Genomic DNA, 27,440 nt, shown 5'->3' with positions numbered 1-27,440 from the left:
TATACGAGGTAAGCACTCTTGCCACTAGGCCATATCCCCACCCCCAACTAAACTTTTGAAATCCTGAAATTCTCTTGAAATTTCTTCTTTATTCTCTTGAAATTGCTTTTGGAACTCCTCTTTTATCTCTTTTATTTCTTTTGCCAGTTCTGTTATCATATCTTTAATTATTCTTTTGGCTTCCCTCTCTCCTTCACTGCAGTTCTTTCCTGGATTGTTGCTGGCTTTTGGGATTGATGTGCTGACTTGGATGTTCATGAATCCTGCAATTTTTCGTTGTGATCTACATATGTGGGAACAGGGGTCATGGGGCCCATGTCCCACCTCTGCCTGTTGGTGACTGACAGGTGGTAGCCTTCACTTGGCCCTCGGCTGGTTCACACTGGGCTGCTGACGCAATGGAATTCCCAGCCGGCTGGTGTCTGTGTTAACCCTTGGTTCTAGGCTAGCTGAAAGGAACTCTGTCTGATCTGCAGTGATCTGCAACTGGGACTGAGCAGGTTACATTCAGGGTAGGTGTTGGCTTCAGAAGGGGTATGCTTCTGATTAGTGCACTGATTTTTTTAGTGCCTTAGCCCCAGGTTGTTCACTGGGTGGCTGGCACTTGGTCTGCAGCTTGGTCTGCCTCCTCTTATGGACGTGTGTGCTCTGTTTGCTGTCAGGGCACCCACACAAGTCACACTTCAAGACAAGGCAGCAGTTTCAGTAGCTCCCTCCAGGGGTCGGTGCCTCCTAACAGGGGTGTGTTTTTTGTGGGATGCATGTTGCCATAATTTGCGCTTCCTGACGGGGGCTGGCATGCAGGCTTAGCTGTTTGACAGATTGTGGCGGGTGAGAAACATTCCTCCTGCTGGCTGCTGTTACCCACATTATGAATCCCAGCAATACGGCACATTTTTGGCAGATCCTGGTGGGTGGGGCACGCTCCACCGGTTGCGGGACTCCCATGCAATATGTGGCCCAGGTGGCTGGGGTTCCTGCCTAGGGGGAAGTCTTGGCAGAGCCCTGTGAGCATAGCATGCCCCACCATCCGCGGACCATGTGCACAGTTTGTGGTTTCAGTCAGGTACCAGTGGCCCAGGTGGCTGGTATTCCCACCTATGGGGAACTCTTGGAAGAACCCACTGGGCAGGGCTCATTCCACTGGCTGTGGGGCATGTGCACAATTCATAGCTTCTGACAGGTACCAGTGGCCCAGGCCACTAGGGTTCCCACATAAGAGCATTAGCAGGTGGGATGGAGGGATGGGGAAGTGTTCTGGCCCCTTTGTTCCCTTCAAGTGTGGTTTTCCTTCTTGGGCACGATGGGTAGGGGTCCAGGTCATGGGCAGGGGTTCAGGTCAAGCTTTGTGGGTCACTTCCAGGGCTGGTCTGCTGTAGGGGAGGGGGTTGTCCCCCGTGGGGTACTCACTGATCCTGGAACTAGTTAAGAACTGTCAAGCTGTGCTGTGGCAGATCTCTGTATCTATGTGCTACAGCTTGCTGGTTGCTGGGTCACAACCGTGCTCCATTCAAATGGGCTGAGTAGTGTGGCAGTGGAGTGCTCTCGGGTCTGGGATGCACAGTGCCTTGCCTCTGTTCTCAGTCTCTTTCTACTCTTTCTAGGTCCCACACTGTGGGAGTCTTCTGTATTTGGGTTCTATGCTCCTGGTGGTTCTGAAGTCCCATCAAACCTTCTGTTTATTAGAGAAAAGTGAAATCCAAATTCATAGTTTCTACCCAGAGAACACAAACAGAAAGGGCCTATTTCAATAAAAGAACACTCAATACTTTAGATTAAAACTACTTTCTGAGGCCAGAGATGATAATGTTTTTCTATAATCACAGCATTATAATGCTGATGTATTATTATACTTTTTTTTTTTTTTTGCCCATCATGGGGCTTGGACTCAGGGCCTGAGATCTGTCCCTGGCTTCTTTTTGCTCAAGACTGGCACTCTGCCACTTGAGCCACAGCGTCACTTCTGGCCGTTTTCTGTATATGTGGTGCTGGGGAATTGAACCCAGGGCTTCATGTATTCAAGGAAAGCACTCTTGCCACTAGGCCATACCCCCAGCCCTTATTATACATTATTATGCAGCCTGGTCTGCATAAATATTCTGTCTCAAAAAAATTCCTGTATTCTTCACAATATGCCCAAAATGCCCTAGGTTTAGAATTTGTGACTAGACTATTGAACAGATTTATTAAAATATTCTGATGTTTTTACAAAATTATTTCAAACTAAAAGTATTAAAGAGAAAAAGGAAATTGACAATCTTCAAGTTTAAAGAATTTATTATAACATAAAAACTTTTATCCCAGTGTATTTATGCAAATAAACAGCAGAAGTCCAAAAGCAGGGCTTCCAAAATTAGACATTAGGTATAGTTCAGGTAATGGAGAACCTATTCTTGGAAATGTTCAGGCTTCTAACATACTTCCATAAAACAGTAAGTGAAAGTTTATTCTGCTAACAATAAAATAAAAAAAATGATGAGTGCTACCTGAACATAATTGGAAACTGTTTCTACTAGTTTATGAAATTATAATGTGATCAGAAGGGTAGTTAAGAAAGAAGGAAAAATAGAATCGTGGAAAGTCCTATTTACAAGTTAAGATACCCAAATCCACTTGAAATATTAACAAGAAAATTCCTCTCATCTTTGATGGAGTAAGGAGTATGATAGCACTAAGTAACCATGCTCAAATAAGCAAGTAAACAGAACATAACAAACACACCAGTTTTCTTTACCATAACCCAAATTGCACACTCCAAAAGGCCTTTGAATCATCCTTAGTAACCCACTCAAGTTTTGGCAAGTTATCTTGACTTGGACACTGTAAAGCACAGCAGAGAAAAACCAGTTGCTTAGAATGATCTGACTCATGAAGATCTCTGGCCTTAGATAATTAATCATGGTGTTCCCAGAAGTGAAATAGAGAAGAAACCCACTGAATTAGTGTGTGTGTGTGTGTGTGTGTGTGTGTGTGTGTGTGTGTGTGCGTGCACTGGTCATGGGGCTTGAACTTAGAGCCTGGATACTGTTCCTGAGCTATTTTTGCTTAAGGCTAGTGCTCTACAACTTGAGCCACAGCTCCACTTCTGGCTTTTTTGGGGAGTAATTTATTGGATATAACAGTCTCACAGACTTTCCTGACTTGGCTGGCTTTGAACCGTAATCCTCACAGGTCAATGTACTGAGTAGCTAGGATTAAAGATTTGAGTCACTGGCATCTGGCTTGAAACCTACTAAATTCTTACTTGAAATTAGTACAAGCCAAAATATTCCAGGGCCAACAATGACAGCCTACCTTGAATAAAAAGAGAGCCAGTTCTCAGGCTTCAGCCAGTTTACAGACCCAGAATCCCTTAAATGAAGTTGAAGACATGTCCCCTGGAGGAAGAGCCCTGGTATACTCCCAGCATGTTTTACTGTTAGTTTTGTCCCATACTTACCCAAAGAGTTCTGTAATGTTTTACCAAGGTATTAATACACTCGGGGAAAGAATACAATCACAATTTTCAGGGCCTAAATGCATAGTATCTCTGAACTGATGCTGATTGTAGTAGACTGAAAACAATATTGTGGTTCTTTAGACAAAGTAAGGGCTTGTGGAGGTTGAGTGATTTTTTTTTTTTAGACAAGGGTCCACCTTACCACAGGGCTACTGGGAACAGGAACACAGCCTGTGGTTTTTCTGGTCTTAGAATGCATAATTGTTATAGATTTATCAGTAGAGAGGATCCATGCTCTGTTCCTTGAACTGTGCAGTCCGGGATAGTTTGCTAGAAAAGGCCAAATGGAAGTTGGAATGAGTGCATCTGTTGCTGCTGCCATCACCCATAGAATTCAGACCCTAATTTCTTTGGCCCTCAATATGCACTCACACCAGCAAATCTCTAGCGTGCTTCCAGTTTTTCAGCCTCAGACAGGCTGCATCGTTTTCTCAGAGGCATGCAGCATTTACTGAACACATTCAGTTTTCAGGCTCTCCAGCATGCAAATGGCAATGGTTGAAGTAGCTAGCCTCCAATTGTGTAAGAATCTAATAACTCCTCTTTAATATTTACAGCTGTATATTTATATGTGTATCCCTTTTATCTAACACACATATATATCTATCATTTACAATTATATATGTATCTTTCTGTTGAGTATGTGCCTCTTGAGAACCCTGACTAATGTAACATCCTAAGTGAGAGGATAGAAAATATGAGGAGACATAGAATGAAAGGCAGACTTAGCCTTACTATGTTTTCTGTCTCATGCAATGGACATTTGGTTAAGAGAAGGTCTAGGCTTCTGTGCTTTTATTTGACCAATTCAGAAGTGAAGACTGAAGAAGAAGAAGCTTAATGCTGTATTTACTTTCATTTTAAAATGCTATTGACAGGCAGAATCATGTAAAGAACCTATAAAAACTGTTTTTGAGTCATTTATGGCTTCAAATGCTTATTTGCTAATATCATGTCTGATAGACCAGACCCTAGAGTGATATTCAGGAGATCAACTTGAATCGTGATGTCAAGTTTAATGCAAAACCCTTCACAACTCCAAGAAGATCTGGACTTCAAAAGGAAGATGTGATGATGTTCACATGCCAGTCCAATTATTTTAACAAGCACAGTAAGTTCACCTGTTCTTCTTTATTTTTATTTTATTTTTTCTGTGCCAGTCCTGGTGTTTGAATTCAGAGCCTGGGCATCATCCCTTGTTGAGGATTCAGCTTGGCATTGAGGGGGAGAGGGCGGTTCCAAGACGCTGCCTTTCCTCCCGCCCTGGGGCTGTGTGGCTGCTATCCACACCTACCCCCTTCCCTGGTCGGGAGAGGGAGTTAAGCCAACCCCACCTCTCATCTGCAAGCACGTGTGTCATAATGGCACAGTCGGGCACCCAGAAGGCGGTTCTGTGGGAAGTGACGTTAGCCTGTAGGGGAGGTCCTAGGGCGCTGCTCTTGGATGGACATGCTCACCAGTCTGTCACTAGCTCCTGGTCAGTCCCTCCCCTTCCCTCATCATTACCGCTATAAGTCTGATTGCCCCTCCCTTGAATAAACAGAAAGCCCTTGAAGCTTACTCCGAGGTGTCCATGCATGCCTTGCTTCCTTGGCGAGTATAGGGAGGAGGAGGGCATTCTCGCGGCCACACGTAACCGAGGCTACCCGTGTCCTCCACTCCATCTTGGCCCGCCTGCAGGTCAGGCGGCCAAGGGAGAGAGTGGAAAGGGAACACATATAAGGGGTAAAAAAGCTTGGCGCCTCCGCATAGGGGGAGGTATAAATTTAGCCCGGCATCTGGCGCCCAATTTGGGGTGGAAGCCCATGGGAAGGGAAGTCCGGAGCTACCGGTAAGCCCTCGGGAATTTGGAGCATGCTCTCCGGGGGCGTGGTTCTCTCATCGTTCCGCAAAGAAGATGGGACAGACTCAGAGCAGGTGGAATAATTCGTCTCTTAAAATCCTGAGGTTTACCCTCCAAAACACTGGGATGAGTATTTCAGAATCCTGTGCCATACAAATTTGGGAGGAGTTGACCCATAGAGTCCCATGGTTCGCTGAAGCCAACCCACTCTCGTGGGAGACATGGGACCAGCTGGGGCAGAAACTGGAAGACAAGGAAGTGGGGCTGGGAGAAGACCTTCCTCTTGTGATCTTCCCAGCTATTAAGACCCTTAAAGCCTGCTTTTCTTCGAACCCAGGGGAAGAGAATCCCTGGGCTTGGGAGAGGGCGGCAGTGGAGAATCTCGATCTGGAGGGGGGCCTGATGCCCCTCTCCAATGGGCCCTCAGACGAGCGTGACCCTGATCTCCGGGACCCCAGACTAGGTGCTGCAGTCCCGAGACACGTGGCTGGCGAGCAGGGCACGAGATGGCATCCGCCGTAGTGCTACCCTTCCCCCACCAGACACTCGGCTCCGCCCTATGCAGACTTGAGGAGCCCCACTGAGTGGCTGCCCCACAGCAGCTGCAGCAGCGCGCACTCACCGAGCGCAGATGACCAAGCAGACCTTAACCTGGTATCCATCTCAGCCTCGTGGCTGCCCCAGGAGGACAAGGACTTTAGAGAATTTAGAAGGATAGTCCTCGAGGGGGGGGGACCGAATACTCGCTGGACGGAAAGCCTCCTCCGTGGAATGGCCCATCGGTTTTCCACCGTTCAGGAGTGGAGAAGCCTGGCCCGGTCCTTGCTTGATAGAACAATGTATTGGTGTTCCCTTTTCAGACTTGAGTGCTATGCTCAGGCCGGAAGAAATTAGGCTGCTGATCCTCCAATTCCCATAACCGTTGGCATGTTGTTTGGATCCACCCATCCCCAATGGGCTGCCTTCCCTGCCCCCTACCAGGAGCAGATACGGGCCATGGAACTTGCAGCATGGCATGGCTTGGGGGAGGAGTCCTTAGGGACCCCGGTAATAAAAGCTACTCAAGGGGCTACAGAGAGTCTTGCTGCCTTTGTTAGCTGGGTAAGGGACGATTTCCACCAGAGGGTTTCTGGGTCCCAGGTAAAACAGTTTCTAAGGACCCTGGTGTGGGAAAGGATGACCTCAGAATGCAGATTGGCTTGTGCAGGAATAAAGAAGACATCTGTGGACAACTGGATATATGCTTGCCGGGGTATCAGCGCTCGGGCCCGCCGGGCGCAGTTGCTGGCCGCCTTGCTCACTGAGGAGCCCGCCCTTGCCCCCACCGGTGAGGTAAGCAAGGAGTGCTGTTACAAATGTGGTGGCCTGGGCCACTTTAAGAGGGAGTGTCCTTCCGGTCTCGTAAGGTCTGGCGCCTCGCAAGGACAACCCTCAGGCCGGGCCAAGGAGCTACCTACAAAACCTTGCCCCCAGTGCAAAAAGGGATTTCATTGGCGAAAGGATTGTAAGTCCAAATTTGATGCTAAGGGGAAGCCTTTAAACAAGTAGTGGGGCGCCCTCTAGCCCTGTCACCCAAAGGAGGCGACCAGCCTAGTGACCAGCCTGAGGCCCACTGGGAAGTCCCAATAGTCCCGGGAATGAGGCCAAAGACAGAAATTGTTATAGCCGGAAAGAGGTTCTGATTCTTAATTGATACCAGAGCAGATCAGACTATAATAAAAAAGGAGGAAGTTCCTCCATTGTGGCAGTTGATCCCCGGGCCTCAGACATCAGGGGTGGGGGTAAAGCTGAGAGTGAGATAACCAGGGACTGGCTTACCTGGGATGATATGAGCGGTAATAAGGGAGTGGTGCGTCCCCTGGTAATGACAGGCTTAATAGATAATCTGCTGGGATGGGATATCTTAGGGGAAGCCAAAGCCTCGATCACCACAGGTCATGGCCTGTCAGGTGCTCCTAGCGATCATCAGGGAGTGCCTCCTTCCAAGGTCTCAGGTTAGGAGACCTCTGTTTGTTTCACAGGGCCTCACCCCCAATTCTAAGGGCCACTGTTCCTACCGTCCCTGCCATTCGATGGCTCCCGGGTCCCCCGGTGTGGGTGGAACAGCGGCCACTCTCCTCAAACAAGCTAGAAAGATTAAAGGAAATAATATCAGAACAACTGTCCCTAGGGCATATTAGACCCTCGTTGAGCCCTTGAAACAGCCCTGTATTTGTTATACAAAAGGCCTCAGGTAAATGGAGGATGTTACAGGACCTAAGAAAAATTAATGAGCGGATAATTCCCACAGGCACCCCTTTACGGGGGCTGCCATGCATCCCCTTCATTCTTCAGAATCGGATTTTCATTATAATTGACATCAAGGGCTGTTTCTTTTCCATTCCCCTTGACCCACAGGACTGTGAGAAGTTTGCTTTCTCCATGCCCTTGGTTAACTACCAAAGGCCAGACCAAAGGTATGAGTGGGTAGTTCTACCTCAGGGCATGGCTAATAGTCCAGCCTTCTGTCAGCATTATGTGTCACAAGTCCTTCAACCTCTTCAGAGCCAGCCAGATATTACTTTATATGTCTATATGGATGACATCATTATTGGGGCAGCAGACACCCAAGTGCTGGATGCTGCCTATAGGAGGTTGCAAACACTCCTACAAACAGGAGGACTGCATATAGCCAGTGACAAGTTTCAAAAGGTATATCCCTTTAAGATTTTGGGGGCAGAACTTAGATTAGATGCTGTTTGCCCCCTTAAGCCCAAGTTATCCTTCCAGTCATCTTATACTTTGGTGGAGATGCAAAGACTGTTGGGTTAGATTAATTGGCTAAGGCCTTGGCTTCATTTGCCTACAGAGGAGCTGCTTCCACTCCATGACTCCTTAAAGGGTAAAGCGCCCACTGATGTTATTACAATAACCCCATCACTTCAAGAAATATTCCAGAAAATCCAAATGGCCCTAAATATGGCACAGTTGGCTCGCTATAAGCCTGAGTGCCCCCTTTTGCCTTTGGATCCTCCCCTGCTCTGAGCTTTCCTCAGCCGTTATTTCTCAGTCAGGCGAGCCTCTTAAATGGGTGCACGCATCAGTAGGAGGAGCTCCCAGGGTTTATTCCCAGCTAGACCAACTAGCTGACTTGGTAATTAAAGGTCGGGATAACTCCCTGAGGCATTATGGGCGAGACCCTGATGTGCTAGTCATTCTCTATCGGCTGTCAGATTTTGAATGGGTCAGAAGGAATAATGACCAGGTGTCTAGTGCCTTGGAGGGTTTCTTGGGGAAGTTAGATTGCCATTATGGCACTTCAAGGTGGGTGACCTCATTTTCTAGGTTACAGTGGACCCCTCCTGTACTTTTCTCTACCAGGCCTCTTATCAAGGCTGTAAATGTTTTTACAGATGGGGGAAGGGCGGGGTCTGCCGCAGTGGTACACTCCGCCTCCTCCCCTGCCGGTGGGAAAGAAAACACCCACTACTTTGAGGCAGTCACAGGATCTGCACAGTTTAAGGAGCTGTACGCAGTTGCCCTAGCACTAACCCATGTTAAACAGCTGATGAACCTGTTTTCTGACAGTTTGTATGTGGTTAATCTGCTACCAAACCTGGTGTCCTCATATATTAAATTAGATAAAAATCCAATCACTCCTCTGATGATCCAAGTCAGGTCTTTATTAAAAGAACGGGCTGAGCCTATATTCTTGCAGCACCTTCGCGGACACCAAGAACTACCTGGGAACCTGGCACAAGGTAATCAAACGGCCGATCATCTGGCCACTAATGGGACTACTATAGCTACAGTTATCATACAGCCTCAAAACCTTCAAATGGCCCAAGGACTCCATGAGCGTACGCATTTAAATTGGAGAGGGCTGCATCAGAGATTTCCTTCAATTCCTGTGAAGGATTTAAAAATGATTATAATGACTTGCAGGTCATGTATGCCATTTTTGCAAGTCCCTCCTCTGCAATCTCCTGGGGTCAACCCCAGAGGCCTTAAGCCTAATGTTATCTGGCAAACTGATGTAACCCACTATGCTCCCTTTGGGAGGTTGAAATATATATTTATGTCCATAGACACTCACTCACACGCGTGCTGGGCAACTGCCCATTCGGGTGAAAGGGCTCGGCATGCTGAAAGCCACTTTCTATAATGTTTTGCTATCCTGGGGCTCCCTCTACAGGTAAAGACAGACAATGTACCTTGCTTCATCAGCAAACCATTGCAGACATTCTTCCAATTGTGGAATATTAAACATACCACTGGAATACCATACAACCCAAGGGGTCAGGCCATAATTGAGAGGCATAATGAGACCCTAAAGGACCAATTATTAAAACAAAAAGGGGGGGAAACCACCATGACCAGTTAAGGACAGCTATGTTTACATTGAATATTTTAAATCTCTCCAAGGACCAACCTCTGTCGGCTTTCCAGAGACATTGGTCAAGCCAGACACCTTATTTAAAGGTGGAAGTCTGCTGGAAGGACCCCCTTACAGGAGCATGGCGAGGCCCGGACCCACTTACCAGTGCGTGAAGGGGCTTCGCATGCGTTTTCCCAACTGGGGAACCGAATCCAATCTGGATACCAGCTAGAGACTTAAAATATTGTTCATCAGAATGACCACCCAAGGGCACCTGCTCTTGAGGGATGTCTCTCCTTGTTCTCTTTTGGAAAACAGAGACCGTGGTGGATTTTTTCCATGGGAAAAACAGAAGCCTGCCTGTGTACTTCAGCGATGCACCAGCGCCAGCCCTGTTTCCTCCCTGGACCTTGTCTGGCGCCCTTTGGCGCAATGTTTTGCTGTGGCAGCGTTGCCCGCAGATTTGCACAAGAACTATAGTGAAGTTTTGTACCGTTGTTCCTCCCTTTGCTCTCCCCCTGCTGTTTGTCTTAGGGGGTCCCGTTGGAGGGAAATAGGAGCTAAGGGGTTTGACACCTTACTTCAATGTTTCATGATAAATGTTTACAAAATAGGCGCAGGGTTTTAGCACCTTGCTTCAATGTTTACGATAAAGTGTTTACTAACCTCAATCATTAAATTACCAGCACCCTGGCTGCCGAATCGCCAGGACCTGAACCTGCCTCTACCTCACCATCGGGGAAAGGGAGTGCTGTCCGCACTACCTTGAGTAACACCGAAACAGACCAGGACTCCTCTATTTTCTTTGAACTGAGCCAGATGAGAGACCCTTCATTTGCTTTGTGCCTGTGTTACAATTGCTCATGTGTTACAGTTGCTCATGTTTGCATCTGCCCTGTGTTACAATTGCTTATGCTTATGTCTGCTTTATGCTCCCATTTGCATTATGTTTACATTGCCCTTCGCTAGACAAATTGGTCTCTTATATTGTAAGCGATGAGCTAGAGCTGTCCAGACAACAGTGGCCTTTGGCCTTTAGCCATTTAGGAACCCCATGAGGTTGGTCACAACGCCCACTAGGACCGGCCGCTCACTGAAGTCTGCTGGCATGAGAAAAAAATTAACAGGGCTTTCTTTCAAGTGCCAATCCCACTCTCCCCGAGTTCTCTCATCGGGCTGGCCAGCCCTGCAGGTAGGTAAGCCTGAAGTGCTAGTGTGTTAGCCCAGGACGGGTATGACCTCCCATGGGGGAGGCAACCTAAGGCAGGCGCGCCCTCGAGTAAGGCACCTCCTGCTGTTCAAAAAATAAAAATAAAAGGGGCAGATGTTGGGGATTCAGCTTGGCATTGAGGGGGAGAGGGCGGTCCCGAGACGCTGCCTTTCCTCCCGTCCTGGGGCTGTGTGGCTGCTATCCACACCTACCCCCTTCCCGGTCCAGAACTGGGAGAGGGAGTTAAGCCAGCCCCACCTCTCGTCTGCGAGCACGTGTGTCTTAATGGCGCGGTCGGGCACCCAGAAGGCGGTTCGGTGGGAAGTGACATTAGCCCATAGGGGAGGTTCTAGGTCGCTGCTCTTGGATGGACATGCTCACCAGTCTGTCACTAGCTCCTGGTCAGTCCCTCCCCTTCCCTCATCATTACCGCTATAAGTCTGATTGCCCCTCCCTTGAATAAACAGAAAGCCCTTGAAGCTTACTCCGAGGTGTCCATGCATGCCTTGCTTCCTTGGCGAGTATAGGGAGGAGGAGGGCATTCTCGCGGCCACACGTAACCGAGGCTACCCGTGTCCTCCACTCCATCTTGGCCCGCCTGCAGGTCAGGCGGCCAAGGGAGAGAGTGGAAAGGGAACACATATAAGGGGTAAAAAAGCTTGGCGCCTCCGCATAGGGGGAGGTATAAATTTAGCCCGGCATCTGGCGCCCAATTGGGGTGGGAAGCCCATGGGAAGGGAAGTCCGGAGCTACCGGTAAGCCCTCGGGAATTTGGAGCATGCTCTCCGGGGGCGTGGTTCTCTCATCGGTCCGCAAACCCATTATGAGCCTAAATACATTGTGGTCTGTTTATCTTGTGATAAACACGCTTCAGTTTTGTTTAACGTATAAAACTTAGAGTTCATGAACTTCATAGGTTGTCTATAGTCTTTTTGAGACTTCGACTGGTCTGCCATGTAACCACGCCCCTATCGTCCATCCTGGTCTGCTAACTACACCCATCATATTCCCCACAGCCCTTCCCTATCTTCACCCTTCCTGCTCAGTCATCTCAGTTTAGTGATCTGCAGTTCTGCATTTAGGCATCCATGCAGATTCTGGAGCCTTCAACGCCTGTGCAGGTGCAAGCTGCTCTGGTCACTCTGTGTGTGTGTGTGTGTGTGTGTGTGTGTGTGTGTGTGTGTGTGTGTGAATCTTGAGGGTCCAAGTACTCCTGTGGCATCCAGCTGGAAGACGGCCGAAGTGGGGAGGCCCTGAACTTGTTTTTGTTTTTTTTTTTTTTTTTTTTTTTTTTTTTTTGGCCAGTCCTGGGGCTTGGACTCAGGGCCTGAGCACTGTCCCTGGCTTCCTTTTGCTCAAGGCTAGCACTCTGCCACTTGAGCCACAGCGCCACTTCTGGCCGTTTTCTGTATATGTGGTGCTGGGGAATCGAACCCAGGGCCTCATGTATACAAGGCAAGCTCTCTTGCCACTAGGCCATATCCCCAGCCCAGGCCCTGAACTTGTGATGACCACAGCACATGCTCTGCTTGGGCAAGACAGTTTGTAAGCTAAGTTTTAGTGCATTAGTTGTTTTTAATGCACTAGGACAGGGAGTCAGATGTCCATGTCAGGTACTGGACAGACCAAACTGAGTTTGCCAGGCAGCCCTGAGCTTTCTCAGGTAGGCTTTTCAATAGAGAACCTTGGTCATCTTAGGACCTGCAGGTAGGAGCTTTGCTGGAGTTTGTGACTGAGTGCAGAGATTTGGTAGAGTTCGTATATGCTCAGGGTTCTGCACTTCTCATGAACATGAATAAAACTTTGTATTTCTTTCGGTCTTGGTCTTCTCTGGAGTCTTACCCCAGCAGTCCTCCAGTAAATTATGTCTAGAGTGCATGTTGATTATCTGCAGGTGACATGGACTGTGCTGCCATTTGCTAGAATCTGAATGACAACTTGGTATTTCAATGTGTTCAGAAGTATAGAAAAGAATAATAAAAAGACGTCTTAGAATGACTTTGCTTCTAAGCCTTTTCCTTAGGCAGAGCTAGGAAATAGTTGAAAACCAATAAGAATTTCTGGAATGTACTGGAATTTGAATTTGGCCTAACATTACTATGCAAGGGCTCTACTACTTAGCCCTTTTCACTTTTTCTTGGCTTGTTTTTGTGCTTCTACTAGTGCTTGAACTCAGAGCCTTGGCACTGTCCCTGAGGTCTTTTGTTGAAGGCTAGCACTCTAGTCCTTGAGCCACAGCTTTATTTATAGCTTTCTATTTGTTTATTGGAGATAAGAGTCTCACAGAGTTTTTGCCCAGACTGGCTTTGAACCACAATGCTCATATCTCAGCTGAGTACCTAAGATTACAGGCATGAGCCACTGGTGCCAGGCTTTTTACTTTTGTTAATTTTGAGATGGGATCTCAAGTTTATGCCTGGACTGGCCTCTACCACAACCCACATATCGAGACTTTCTGGTAGCTGTGGTTGAAATGTATGTATCACCACACCCAGATTTTATTCTTTGAGATAGAGTCTTCTTAACTTTTTGCCCAGGCTAGCCCCAAACCACAATCCTCCTAATCTCAACTTTCCAAGTAGCTAAGAATACAGGCATGAGCCACTGACTGCCAATCAATTATGTTTTTCAAATTAATATTTTCAATTCAAATTTAACTTTTTATGCTTCCAACTTATCTGTAAAAAGATCTTGGTTTATAATAACAATATATAGGAAGACATTCAGGGAGTGCTGATTTTGGTTCTGCTCTTCCTAGTTTGTTATTTTGTATAGGCAATAGTTGGTATATGTTTAATATGAGCAGAATGTACACATATTCTTATTTCTTTTAGAAGCATTGTTGTAAATCGTGCACATTTTCACATTACAGGAGATCAAGGACAAGTGTTTTTTGAATCACTATACATAATAGAGAATTCCTCAAAATCAAAATCACTACTGTCTTCAGGCACTCAAAAGAGCCTGTCTGTTGACTGGGGGCTGAGGTAAGAGGCTTGGTACCAGTTACGTGGATTGATGAAAAAGATCATCTTCCCTGCACTGTACAAGATCACCCTGAATCCCTTCCCTGTGAAGGCTGTCCTCTGGAAGTCAGATAGCCGCTGAGTCGCCTTGGTTGCTAGAAGATGTTTGGGATATGTATGTCCCAAAATTAGCTCCAATTTGTTTTTCTGTATACCCTACAATAAGAGTGGGGTGTGTGTGTGTGTGTGTGTGTGTGTGTGTGTGTGTGTGTGTGTGTGTGTATGTGTGTGTGTGTGATATTGTGACATACCCAGGTCTTGGTATTTCTGATGGCTTAACACCATCTTATTCAATAAAGCAGTCCTTGAGGGGAGGATATGGTACCTTATGCCTGTAATTGCAGCTACTTGGGAGCCATAGATTAGGAGGATAACCTGGGGGAAAATTAGCAAGAGTCCATCTCAGCTAATGAACCAGACATGATGGTGTAGTCTTGTAATCCCAGGTACACAGGAGACATGGGTGGGACAATTGTGGACTGAGGTAAGTCCTATGCAAAATTGTAAGACCAGGCCAGCTGGTACATATAGAAAGACCCTCAAAAATACCCAGTGCAAGCCAGGTACCTGCAGCTTGTGGTTATAGACCTAGATATATAGGATTGTAGTTGGAACTAGTAGAAGCAGACAAATATGTGAGACTCTTACCTTCAATAACTACCAAAAAGCTAGAACAGGAGATATAGTTTAAGTGGAAGAATGTCAGGGGTATGCAAAAAAAGCCTAATGAAGTGGTTGTAGCCCAGAGTGCAAGCTCTAGTACTACAACAAACAAAACAAAATAAACTATCCAATACAAAAGGGGGCTAGAAGCCTGGATCAACTGGTAGATCACTGGCCAACAAGTGTCAATCTCTGAGTGTAAATTACGTCATAAAAATAGAAAGGAGCTGGGCACTTGTGGCTCATACCTGTAATCCTAGCTACTCAGGAGGCTGAGACCTGAGGATCTCAGTTCAAAGCCAGCCCAAACAGGAAAGTGCTAGAAAACCAGAAATAGCGGTGCTGTGGCTCCAAGTGGTAGAGCACTAACTTGAGTGAAAAAGCTTAGAGACAGAGCCTAAGTCCCAGGTACAAGGCCCATGACTAGAAGTATGTATATACACATACATACATACACATATGCATACATACACAGGCTGGATCCTTTGAGTGTGGCCAGTCCAGAGAGAGATGATCTGGGAACCATAAACATGTGGTTTGGATATGAGATGTCCCCAAGGGCTCTTGTGTGGAAATCTTGGTTCTCCGTGTATGAATGTGCATTATGGTTTGAATCATAAGTGTTGTGACCTCATCACCAGATGGATACAGGATTTGATGGTTTTATTGGGAGGGAACAGAAATTAGGATAGGGCATGGTTAGAAAAAGCGAGTTTCTGGGAGGAGATGCTTTTGAAGGGCACATATTTCCACAGTTTCTTGTTTTTCTGCATTCTTTTCACCATGATGTGGTCTGCCACCTCTTTCACCACTATGATTTTCTTCCTCAGCATAGACCAAAGCAATGGAGCCAACCAACCAAAGACCAGAGACCCTGAACCCATAATCCAAAATAAGTCTTACTGTCATCTGAATTGTTTCTCTGGGGAATTTGTACCAGCTATGACAAACGGACACACACTGTAAGATACCTTATAAATTCATTTTCTATGTTGATTTTTTGTTGAAATGATAATTTTGAAGATTAAGGCATTAAATAAAATGTTAAAATGAACTTCCTCTTTCTATGTACTTTTATTTCTGTGTCTGTATGCTGGTCCTTGTGCTTGAGCACTGTCCCTGAGTTTTGTGCTCAAGGCTAGTGCTCTACCACTTGAACCAAAGTTCTACTTCCATATTTTCAGTAGTTAATGGGAGATAAGAGCCTCAAGGATTTTTCTGCCTTAGCTGATTTTAAAGTACAGTCCTCAGATCTCAGCCTCCTTAATAGCCAGGATTAGAGGTGTGAGCCACCAGTGCCCAACCTCTAAGTACTTTTTAAAATGTGCCTCCTGGAAAATTGGAAGTGTTTGGGTTGTGGGTTGTATTATGACTATTAGCAGTGCTTCCTTCAACTGAGCTGCAAGGCCTGTTTGCCTTAAGCAGCGTGTATAGACAAGGCCTGTGCACAGCATTCCTGACCCTCACCCTCAGCCTTCTCCTCCTCTCTTCTCTATCTTCTTTTTAATGAGGTCTGGCATTCGGGAGAAGCCTCAGGCCAGATGCTTGCCTAGGTCTGGGAGAGCCCTTTCATCTGTTCTCCCCTCTCTTCAGTCGGCCAGACCCTACAGTTATTCAGGATGCAATGAGCTCACATAAAAGACTCTCACATTTAGATGTTGCTGACATGACAAATAGTAACTTGAAGCTTTTTGTAGAATTTTCCTTAAAGACTGAAACATGTTGTACTCTCTGTCTTTACCTTTCGTGCTGCTGGAAAATGGACATGAGGCTGGAGTTTGGACAACCTTTCTGACAGTTTCCCTATGCCACACAGGCAATTTGGTCTTCACTAAATAAAAATTACAAAACATTGCTGAAAGGAAAGAATATCATATTCATGGATGAGAAGACCTTATTGCTAAATTATTTCTGCTATCTAGTTATCTGATTCAAAGCAGAATTCCAGTGACATTTTTCAGATAAAGTAAAATCCATTTTCTATATACATTCACATTTCATTACTGCTATATGTAAAACAATTTCTTAGCTTTAGTGAGGCTTCAACATAAAAGTAACACTAACAAATGCAGGCTTTAGTGCAGATTTTCTGATTAGTTATATCCTTGATGAGCCATTTATGACTCTACCTTCACCCATATGAAACCAGATTTAAAATGTCTTAGTGTCTTCTTTTTAGATAAGCATAACTATGATTACAATGTAGCATTTTGCTGAATTTGCTAAACCACACGTGATGAAAACTTGTAAAGTTCATATATTATCAACTATTTTCTTATGTTTGGGTAATACCTTAAAATTTTAACAAAAATAAAATTTCACACTTTCAGTACTAAAAATGTAGTTGCTATACAAGGCTGGCTAGAATAATAAACCTACCCATGTTCTTATTCAATTGATAAAAATGTAGAATTTCATATGTTTGGTTTTATTTTATTTTAGCTTAGGAATTAGTGCTCGTATTAATAGATCATCTGACACCTGCCACCCTACGAAGTAATAGAAGTCATATTATCTATCAACTTGGTCACAAAGATTTGGGCAACCCAACTATGGACTGTCAGTTCAAAAGCCACATCGACCATGTCATTGTCCTAACTTCTCTTGTATGTGAGCTTCGCAGATGAGAAGCCAGCTACAGCAAATGAAGGCCCCCCTAGTGTTTGTCAAAGCTATCAATATCTAGATTATTTTCACTTACAACATCCAGCAGAGAGACAGCAAGATAACCTCTGGTTGTTAGTGTTTCACCATCACACTTTAGAAAGTGGACTGTTCTCTGAGCTATTTTCATGCCTGGGCACACAAGCTCAGCAGCCCACTCTCACCTGTGAGGCACCTGGACAGGGCTTGCCTTTCTTACATTTTCTGCCTGGCCTCTGAAGACTGAGGCCAGATTTCAACTCCTGCAAAGGATCCAGTTAGGATCATTCAGGGGCCTGCATGACCACTTAGGGCCAGGAGATAAAAGCTGGGCATGCCCACTCCTCATACCCACACAGTGGCTGAATGCCTGGAAGAAAATTGCTCAGCAGCTGGCCGGCTCCTGGCCACAAAGCTGCCCAGGTAGGACCACCTTTTCTTCGGAGGACCCTCTCTCCCCTAGGAACCTTAACCACACACACACACACACACACACACACACACACACACACACACACACAATGCCCCTCTAGAGACCAAGACCTTGTTTGGGGAAACCAAGTACTGAATCATAGTAGTACTAAGATTTAAACTCTGCACTTCTGCTTATCAAGCAGGTTCTTTACCACTTGGGCCAAGTCCCCTAGCCTGTGTTACTTTAGTTATGTTTTAAGAAGGGTCAAATTTTTGACCTGGCTGGCCTCAGTCTTCGGCCCTACCACCTACAACCTCCCAAGTATCTGGGATCATAGGTGATGACTCCACCCCTGGCTACAACACTGGCTCAAGCAGAAGTTAAAGCAGAGGTGATCAGGTTTCATTTAGGAAGGAATCAGTTGTTAAGAACAGGAAGATCGCCCCCCAAGTGTCTACTCACTGCTAGTGCCTCAGGTCTTTCAGTGCAAGTAGGTGGTGGCTCTGAAAAGACCCTTTGTGTTTCAATGCTGAGGGCATGCATGCCAGATGGTTCACTTATTCCTGCTGAACCTAAGCAGGGCTCTAGTGGCCTGGTTCACAGCATTCTTGCTGAGGTTCTCAGGCAGCAGAAGGCGCACAGCTGCCTGGATGTCTCTGGCAGATATGGTGGAACGGTTAGTGCTGTGAGCCAGACTACTGGCCTCGGTGGCGATGCGAGCAAACATGTCCTTTACAAAGGAATCCATGATGTGCATCGTCTCCTGGGAAAGCTTAAGCCCTGGGTGAATCTTGTTCAGCAACAGGGGAAAATACTGGGCAAAGCTTTCAGGGCAGCGATGGTGGTGGCAGTGGCGGCGGTGGCAGCGGCGGCGGCCACAGCGACAACACTTTGTTTTCTTCTGCTGGGCAGTCATATCAGTGTTCTGAAAAGTCCAGAAGTTTCCCATTTCTCTGTATGGCATGCGATGACAACTTCTGAGCTTCTATGGCTCTTAAATAGGCCAACTCGAGGCATGATTGGATGACATGCATAGCAGGGAGCAATAAAAAAAAGCCATACATGGCGTGTGGTAAGACTCTGTAATAATATAGTCATTCTCTTTGTTCTCCTTAACAGGTTGACCAATCACATCGTTGTTGCCATCTAGTGCCCTAGAATCCAGTTTCCTCCACTAGTGAAACTTATAAAGGGATTCCAGAAAGCCAGAAGTCTGATTACCACATTAACTGATATCATACAGAGAATGTTTTTAAAATTTGTGAAATATTTATGTGTACCAATTTCTTACTGGGTCCTAGACATAGTACAAGTGCATGATCCTTCAGGCCTGGGTTGTCTGTTCCTATTTCGAACTACAATTCACTGTTGTTGTAGAATGGGCACCCTGGCATGAGAAGGAAGTCCCTTGTATGGGCAACACAGTGGTCAGAAGAGCTGGTGGCCCAGTTTCTCTTTAGTTTCCATCAAACTCTCCTTAATCAGGAAAAGGAGAAATTCCATAACTAGAATCTTCAAATAAAAGCAACAAAGAAATTTTAACACTGATGCAGATGCAATCCCCTGCCTAGTGCATTGCTATATAATACTGTGGGAAGCCCTCACAATTTAAGGAATTCACTATAATACAAAGGTGTTTTTTTTTCCAAGTAAATGATAGAAATGCACCCAAAGGCGAAACTTCTGAGGCTGGATGTTAAATAAAACTCTGTCATTCGTGCTTTAACCAGTTTTCTTTTTTTTTTTTTATTAATTGGACATAATTTTTTTTACAAGGTGTTGTGCAAAGAGGGTGCAGTTACATATTAGGGCAGTGTGTACATTTCTTGTGATATCTTACAACCTGTTTTCCCATCCCTTGTCTAGGTCAAGTAGACACATATGCAATATACAATGTATCAAGCACATATACAGTGTTCAAAGACTTAGTCTCTACTGTCTCTCCGTCTCCCTTTGTTAACAGTCATATATCAGGGAGATCATGCCCCTTTGTTTTCTGTGTTCTAGGCTTGTCTCACTCAACATTATTTGTTCGAGTTCTGACCATTTCCCTGCGAATAATAATATTGCACCATTCCTAATCGCTATGTAGTATTCCATTGTGTATAAGTACCATATTTTTTGGATCCATTCGTCTGTGGAGGGGCATCTGGGTTGTTTCCATATTTTGGCTACTGTGAATTGTGCCGCGATAAACATGGAAGTACAAATGTCTTTTTGATATCTTGGGTTTTGCTGTTTAACCAGTTTTCTAGCCAGGGGTGGGGTACCTGCTTGTGATTCCAGGCACACAGGAGACAATAGATGCATTAGGGCCTGAGGCTGGCCTGTGAAAAAACTTGAGACCCTTGCTGAAAAATAATTAAAGCAAAACAAGGCTGGCAGAATGGCTCAAGTGGTGCAGAACCTACCTAGCCATAAAAGACAACACAGAGCTACTTTTGCAAACTGTCATGGGTTCTACTGTATAACCTGTTTAATAGTTGAAGAAAAGTTTATTCTACCTATAAAATTTAAGAAGACAATAAACAGTATTAAGTAGTACCAGATCATAATAGGGTTTTTTATCCGTTTTTATCTATGAAACTATAATGAAAACGGCTTTGAATTAAGAATGCTGAATAGAATTGTGGAAAGTCCCATTATGAATAAACATTTAAAATCCTACTTGAAATATTTGTAAGCAATGCCTTCACAGAGAAGGTAATCAATCTCACTCCCATGAGAAAATTGTGTCTTCCACGTTTCTACAAGAGCCACCTATGGACACAGAGTGCACAAATACAGGAATGGGGCAGGGGGAGTGGAATCAGAGTAGTTTTGCTGCCAGAAGCCAGAATTGGTCTGCTAATTGTGTCAAACCTTCACACCCAGTGGTCCATTTCTCAGAAGACAGGCAGTTTCTACCCAGTTGCTGGTGGCTCATGCCTGTACATCTAGCTACTCAGGAGGATAAGATCTGATGATCACGGTTGGAATCCAGCCCAGGCAGGTAAGGCCATGAGAATCTCCCCCCACCCTCCCACCTTGGGCCTTGTGGCTTGAATTCAGGACCGGGGCAGTGTCCCTGGGCTTTTTTCCCTCAAAGTTAGCACTCTACCACTTTGAGCTACAGCAACACTTCCGGGTTTCTGGTGGTTACTTGGAAGTAAGAGTCTCACAGACTTTTCTGTCAGGGCTGGCTCTGAACTGTGATAATCAGATCTTACCCGCCTGAGTAGTTAGAATTACAGTTGTAAGCCACCTGTGCCTGGATCCATGAAACTCATCTCTGATTTAAGTACCAAAAGAATCCTAATGTTGAGCTGTAGTTCCAATGGTAGAGTGCTAATCATGAACAAAAACGCTGAGGGACAGCACCAAGGCTCTGAGTTGTGGCACATAAAAATTCTTGGTCGCTAGGCAATGATGTCTTGTTTCCATGGTAACCTGATGTTTTTCTAACTCTTATTCCCCTATTCACTCGCCCCAATATTCCTTCTGCATTTCATGGGGCCCGGCAGGCAGTTTTCAGCTGTGTTTAGAGTGCTCAGGAGCACAAGGCTGCACTGCTGAGCCCCGTGTGGAAGGGGCAGCCATGTTGAGACACGCTCCTCTCTGGACCTTGGCAAAGCAAAGTGGCTCTGGGACACCATGGGAAGAACATCGCCCTCTCTGGGTGCCGGGGGACTGCCGTGTTTCTCTGTGTCGGGAACTCTCACACTCACTCTCAGACACTGTCGGTGGCCATTTTGCACCTGTGCTGTGGACACCCCATGCCTCACTAGAGCTCAGACACCAAGGGTAGGAATGTGTTACCCCACTTTGTTCTCCAATGGAAATTAGCCCTCCAGAGGGGCGCCGGTGCCTCACGCCTGGAATCCTAGCTGTTCAGGAGGCTGAGATCTGAGCTTCGCTTGGTTTCTCATCCCAGAGTCCTCTCCATTAAAGCGTCATCATGGGCGCTGTGCGGTGACATCACGTTTCCATAGTAACCCGATTTCCAGTCCCGCCCCGCCCCGAGGACTTTCTCATTCCCCATTTCTCTGTTCTTTCTGGTTTTCACGGGGTTCACCTTGCCGCTTTTTGCTCCCCACAAAACCTTCAGGAGCACACACAGCTGCACTGCGGAGGCCACGGTAACCACGGGATTTCAGTGCTTTCCCTGTGTGAACCATTGCTGAAGGTCCCACGACTCCTGTGGAGAGCTTTCTCCACATAACCTCATGTTAGGGAAGGCAGTGTTTAGAGATTTCTTCCCTGTCTTCTGCAGACACCGCTTGTGCACAGAAAGTGGCTTCAGGAAACCCCACAACATGTCTGACCACTCTGCTTTCCTACTCCCAGGGAGGTCGACCACTCCCAACTCCTGGGAGTACTCTCAGCCTCAGCTGAGTACAAACACTGGGCTCTTCTATCTGATCACCTTGGTCCACACTCAGAATTCATTGTGGCTATTATTATGTCATGTTTCTATGGCAAGTTATACAGACATCCTCTCTGCATACCCTGTCCACAATGCAAAATGGCTTCATCCTTCAAGCCACCTGAGAAAGCAAATACAGTAGAGAAACTCAGCGAGGATGCCAGCAATAATGGGCTGAAGTCTGCCTAGGTTTTGAACCCCAAGCATGTCTGTTGTCAGGAACTGTACTGTTTACAAAAAAAACCTTTGTTTGGTTATGTCAGTATACGGAGACCCATGGTTATTTCTTAAAGCTCTTGAAGGTGATTTAATCCTCTGACAGGGAACACTGGAGACATACACCACTCTATGCATTCATCCATGTGTAGTAAATAAGAGACTATCCATAATCAACTGACTTACTGGCCTATGTTAACAAAAGTGTCATTTGAACAAGCTCACAATTATTTCACATAAAAAAACCATCAGGGAAAAAGCACATCTCCCTCTCCCCACATCCATACCTTCTCTATATCACAAATTATATAATCACTTCAGATGGAGAAAGACAAACTACATACCCCAGTCCCTCTCCCTTAAAAAATCTTAGTTCTAAGCTGCCTTGTAGGGGCACTTACAGTGTTCTTCACTTTAGGAATGAAACATAACTCAATAGTGTGTGTAGAGCCTATCAATGCTGTTTGAATACACTGCAGTTTGAACACAGAAAACTGTATTCTGCTCGATGTGGAAACTGCTTGCCTAGTTATTGTGATGAATACTTGTGGAATATAGGACAGTGTTAGCACCCAGAAGATAAACATTTCTGAGATTTATAAGCTTATAGGCCCTCACTTGAGTGCTGTATTCATTGCATATGCTTTGATGGTTGTTTTAAAAAGACTTCCCCTAAAAATCATACCTTAATTTTAGTAAAATAAAATGTTCCATCTGTAACCATAAATTTATTATTCTGTGAACTCAATAATGAATATACTAACATGAAAGATTTGAAAGGATCTAAGTTAATGACAGATAAATCATCTGATGTATATACATCACCTATATAATAACAGTTTTAATATGAAAAAAATGCTACTCAAAAAATCCTGCAAGTGGTAGAGTTCTAGCAGTGAGAAAAAGAATCTCAGGTACAGCACCCAGACCCTGAGTTCAAGCCCTGGGATCATCACACACACACACACATACACACACACACGAATATGACATAATGTTGAAAGGAATGACAGTGATCAAGATATATTGTATTCATAAACTGCTACTTAAAAATAATTTTTAAAAGAACAATTTGGCATGTTTTGTGAGATGCTTACTCACATCTAAGGGAGGATCACAAGCAGGGCCTAAATTTTTGCTGCACTCATACATCTACAGTGCAGATTCTCAGATATATGTGCCAGCATGCTCATCCTGTAGGGCTAAAATATCAAAATCCCAAAGTTGCTTTATTAGAGAGATCTCTGAAAAACTTTTTTAATGAAGAAAAATACAATAAATATAACACAAATATATTACATATATAATTAGAGATTAAACAAAGCAATCAAATGTTTTATTTAGCATTACATTAAGAAGTAGTAACATGGGACTGGGGATATGGCCTAGTGGCAAGAGTGCTTGCCTCCTATACATGAGGCCCTGGGTTCAATTCCCCAGCACCACATATACAGAAAATGGCCAGAAGTGGCGCTGTGGCTCAAGTGGCAGAATGCTAGCCTTGAGCAAAAAGAAGCCAGGGACAGTGCTCAGGCCCTGAGTCCAAGCCCCAGGACTGGCCAAAAAAAAAAAAAAAAGAAGTAGTAACATGGAAGAAAGCATGAGAACCTAAAAAACAAGTTTTGGATAGTGGTTCCCTATGGATCTGGGGCAATCAACAAGTTACCAAAGGGCATCCAGTCTGTTATTCTATAACCATTATATATATATATATGTATATATATATACATATATATATAATGTATGTATATATAATGTATATATATACATATATATATGTTTAGTAAAGTATTAACCATGCCTTTTAAAATAAAGGTCTGAAATCTAATATCTGGCATGAATAAATCTCCATTAATTAATGAGTGCCCATATAGAAAATATGGTCATTCAAATGCCACTATGAACATATTTATAAGTTTCAGCCCCATTATCCATCTAGCAATGCTTCATTAAATGCTTCATGTGCTTTAAATCTCTGACTTCTTCTCCTCTGAATAGCCAGTGAAAATTCTCTGCTTTCAAAGAGGTTAAATAGGTCAGATCCATCCACTTCCCATATGGAAGTAATATCTCATCCTGTTCACAGATTATGCCTACATTCAATGGGGAGGGGATTATTCAAGGGCAAGTATCACTGACGTCACCTGGAATTCTAACTACATAAACATTCAGACTTTTAAAATCACTGGCTCAGGGGCCAGGAGTCTGGCCTAGTGGTAGAGTGCTTGCCTAGTATGCACAAAGCCCTGGGTTTGATTCCTTGGTACAACATACACAGAAAAAGCTAGAAGTGGCGCTGTGGCTCAAGTGGTAAAGTGCTAGCCTTGAGCAAAAAGAGCTCAAGGACAGTGCACAGGCCCTGAGTTCAAGCCCCAGGACTGGCAAACACACACACACACACACACACACACACACACACACACACACACACACACACACACACACACAGTGGCGCCTGCATAGCAGGAGCTATTCATGAGTTTGAGATCTGGGTCCTGGGCAGAAAAGTACATGAAACCCCTTATCCAGAATAATTATCAAAAATCAGTGGATTCTAGACATACACACAATGAGTCTAAAAGGGGATATATTCTTAGGGGAGAAACATACAATGCCTATTTGCCTCTTCATATTTTCATAAAATTAGATATATGAGCTCCAAGATATGGAAAGAAGAGATCCCACTTTTTCATTGTTTTGCTGATGATTCTGTCTTTTATGTATGGCTTATTCACATGGTCAGGAGACGGAACAGAAATCAGGGGAAAAAGAGTGAAAAACTGCCTCAGTGGACCTCACTGAACACTGATGAAAGTGAATTGTACAAGAAAGTGAATTGTAGAGAAGAAGGGAGGGAAGGGGAAAGAGTAAGGGAAGGGAAGACACTGTATGAAAGGAAAAATACTCATTAGCTGATGCATGTCATTGTAATCCACAATAAAAGTAAATAAAGTAATTTTTTTTTAAATGAAGAGAACACAGAGAGAGGGAAGAAAGCAGGGCTGGAGGCATGGGTTAAGTGGTAGGGTATCAGTCCTGAAGAAAAAGCTGAGCAAGCACAAGGCCCTGAGTTCTTCACTCAGTTCAAACCTCAGTATTTGGAGAAAAAAAACAAAACAGACTTCCACAATTGTATTCAGACTTAACTGGGTTTTCTGAGCTAGAGAATGCTAATTCAAAAAGAATATAAATGGAATTCTATGCCTCTATCAGAAACAATGACATTGCCCCCATTCATATGCAAATGGAAGGACTTGGCAAAAATCATACTAAGTGAGCCAGACCCAAAGAAACATAGACTCTATGGCTTCCCTTATTGGGAATAATTAGTACACATCTAGGATAGTCCTAGCAGAAGATCACAATAGCTCAATAGCTATGTATATATGAACACATAAGATGATGCTAAGCAAAATGCACTCCAAGTTATGGAAATAAGTGGTATATCATTGTTATTTTCAACATACCATGTGAAATTATGCCCTTTTTCTTTTTGTTTTCTTTCCCATGGTTTCACTCCTGATATTACTGTATCTGATTTTAGTGCCCTGGATATTGTATATGTGTGTATTGGAACTAGAGAAGGGAAAGGAAATACCAAAATCAAGAGACAAAGGATAAAAAGACAAACCAATGCAACAGCAATACTTACAAAACTATATGGTGTAAACCAACTGTACACTCATGGGGAGGAGGGAAGTGGGGAGTAGGAAATGTGGGGGAAATGAGGGATCAGGTAACAAGTTTGATAAGAAATGTACTCACTGCCTTACATATGAAACTGTAACCCCTCTCTGTACATGGCTTTGACAATAAAGAAATGAAAAAAAAATCAGTAATAAAAAGTCTCCCATTAAAGAAAAAAAAGATACTTTTGATCCTAGTATATACTGATTTCTCTTCGAGATAGTGATACAAGTAACTTTATGTGTGGAACCCCTTAATGTCTCTGTACATCTGAACTGTCCCATTTTCCATACAGGCTCGCAGAAAGCTTTGTGGGGTAGAGGCTTGGCCACAGCCCCTCCTCCCACCACCTTCCTGCTCAAGCTTTCAAGCTGCATTTCTGTGTTTAGTCACAAGAGGGCGCACAACAAGGCTTCTACAATGAGCAGAAAAATATGACACCACCCTTAAAACAAGCCATACAGAGTCATTTTAAATGTTTTTTTTAATCATGTTATATGCAATAAAATAGTGCAAGAGCATAAACTATTAAACAGTAGGTAATCTACTGCACCTTGTTAGTCATCAGCAGGCACAGGGTATTGCAGTGCTGTAGGAGGTGACTAAGAATGGTGGCATCTGAACTGGGTCTGGGCAGTGAACCACAGTGTACTGGAGTGGGGTGGTGGAGGGAAATTGATGAAAATCTGGGAAACCTGTCCAAGTATGGGGTAATGGGCAGTAAACACTTCTGTCCAGGAGGTTCCCCTTTTTAGGGTGGAAACCTCAACCTACACTGAGGAGGGAAGAGATATATCAATGTGTGCCAGGTAGATTTGCAGTCAACAGAAAATGGAACTGCTTTAATATATATATGAACCTTGCAAACATTAAACAGATCTTTCCTTCTTGTACCAGTCCTGGGGCTTGAACTCAGTGGTTGGGCACTGTACATGACCTTTTGTCGTCAAGAAGAGTGCTCTACCACCTGAGCCTACTGCTTCATTCACTTCTGGATTTTTGGTGGTTAATTGGTGATGAGTCTCATGGACCTTCCTGCCTGCGATGACTTCAAAACAAAATCCTTAGATCTCAGCCTCCCGAGTACCTAGGATTACAGATATGAATCATTGGCACTTGGCTCAGACAATTTCATATATTTGTCAAACATACTTCTTTTATTTCGTTAAAAAATGACACAAGAATAGTGACATCTGTGATGTCAGTTGGAAACCAGGGCCACATTTTTGGTTTTCAGAATAACCCTGGGAGCTTAGTATTGGGGGTGAAGTAATGGATGTTGGAGACAAATTATAGGAGCCAGCAGAATTTTGTGGAATGTCTCTGTTACATAAAGTAATCCTTATGTGCCCATCATTTTTTCCAGGATATTTAGCAAGCCTTTTTTTTTCTTCAAAATATTGGAGTCAGTGGTGGTCTGAGATGATAGTAAGGCTGCATCTGTCAGCCACATTGAAGGTGATAGAGGTGGGGGAG

At 44.6% G+C, this 27,440-nt stretch overlaps 1 protein-coding gene and 1 long non-coding RNA gene across 2 annotated transcripts in view; one reads left to right on the top strand and one right to left on the bottom strand.

Moving 5' to 3' along the window:
- The window catches only part of LOC125344315, a 31,373-nt gene extending 15,751 nt beyond the window's left edge, over nucleotides 1-15,622 (top strand). The window contains exons 3-4 of the long non-coding RNA XR_007209458.1: nucleotides 4,463-4,610; nucleotides 15,429-15,622. This is a non-coding gene — a long non-coding RNA (uncharacterized LOC125344315). The remainder of the gene's footprint in view (nucleotides 1-4,462; nucleotides 4,611-15,428) is intronic.
- Nucleotides 15,623-18,209: 2,587 nt separating this feature from the next.
- Nucleotides 18,210-18,620, bottom strand: LOC125343004 (late histone H2B.L4-like). The gene has a single exon (XM_048335336.1). The coding sequence runs from the start codon at nucleotides 18,618-18,620 to the stop codon at nucleotides 18,210-18,212; it is 411 nt and encodes a 136-aa protein (XP_048191293.1).
- Nucleotides 18,621-27,440: the final 8,820 nt, after the last annotated feature.

This window comes from Perognathus longimembris, chromosome 28, assembly GCF_023159225.1.
Source record: "Perognathus longimembris pacificus isolate PPM17 chromosome 28, ASM2315922v1, whole genome shotgun sequence".
Lineage (NCBI taxonomy): Eukaryota > Metazoa > Chordata > Mammalia > Rodentia > Heteromyidae > Perognathus > Perognathus longimembris.
This window is presented reverse-complemented; position numbering and strand designations above follow the sequence as displayed.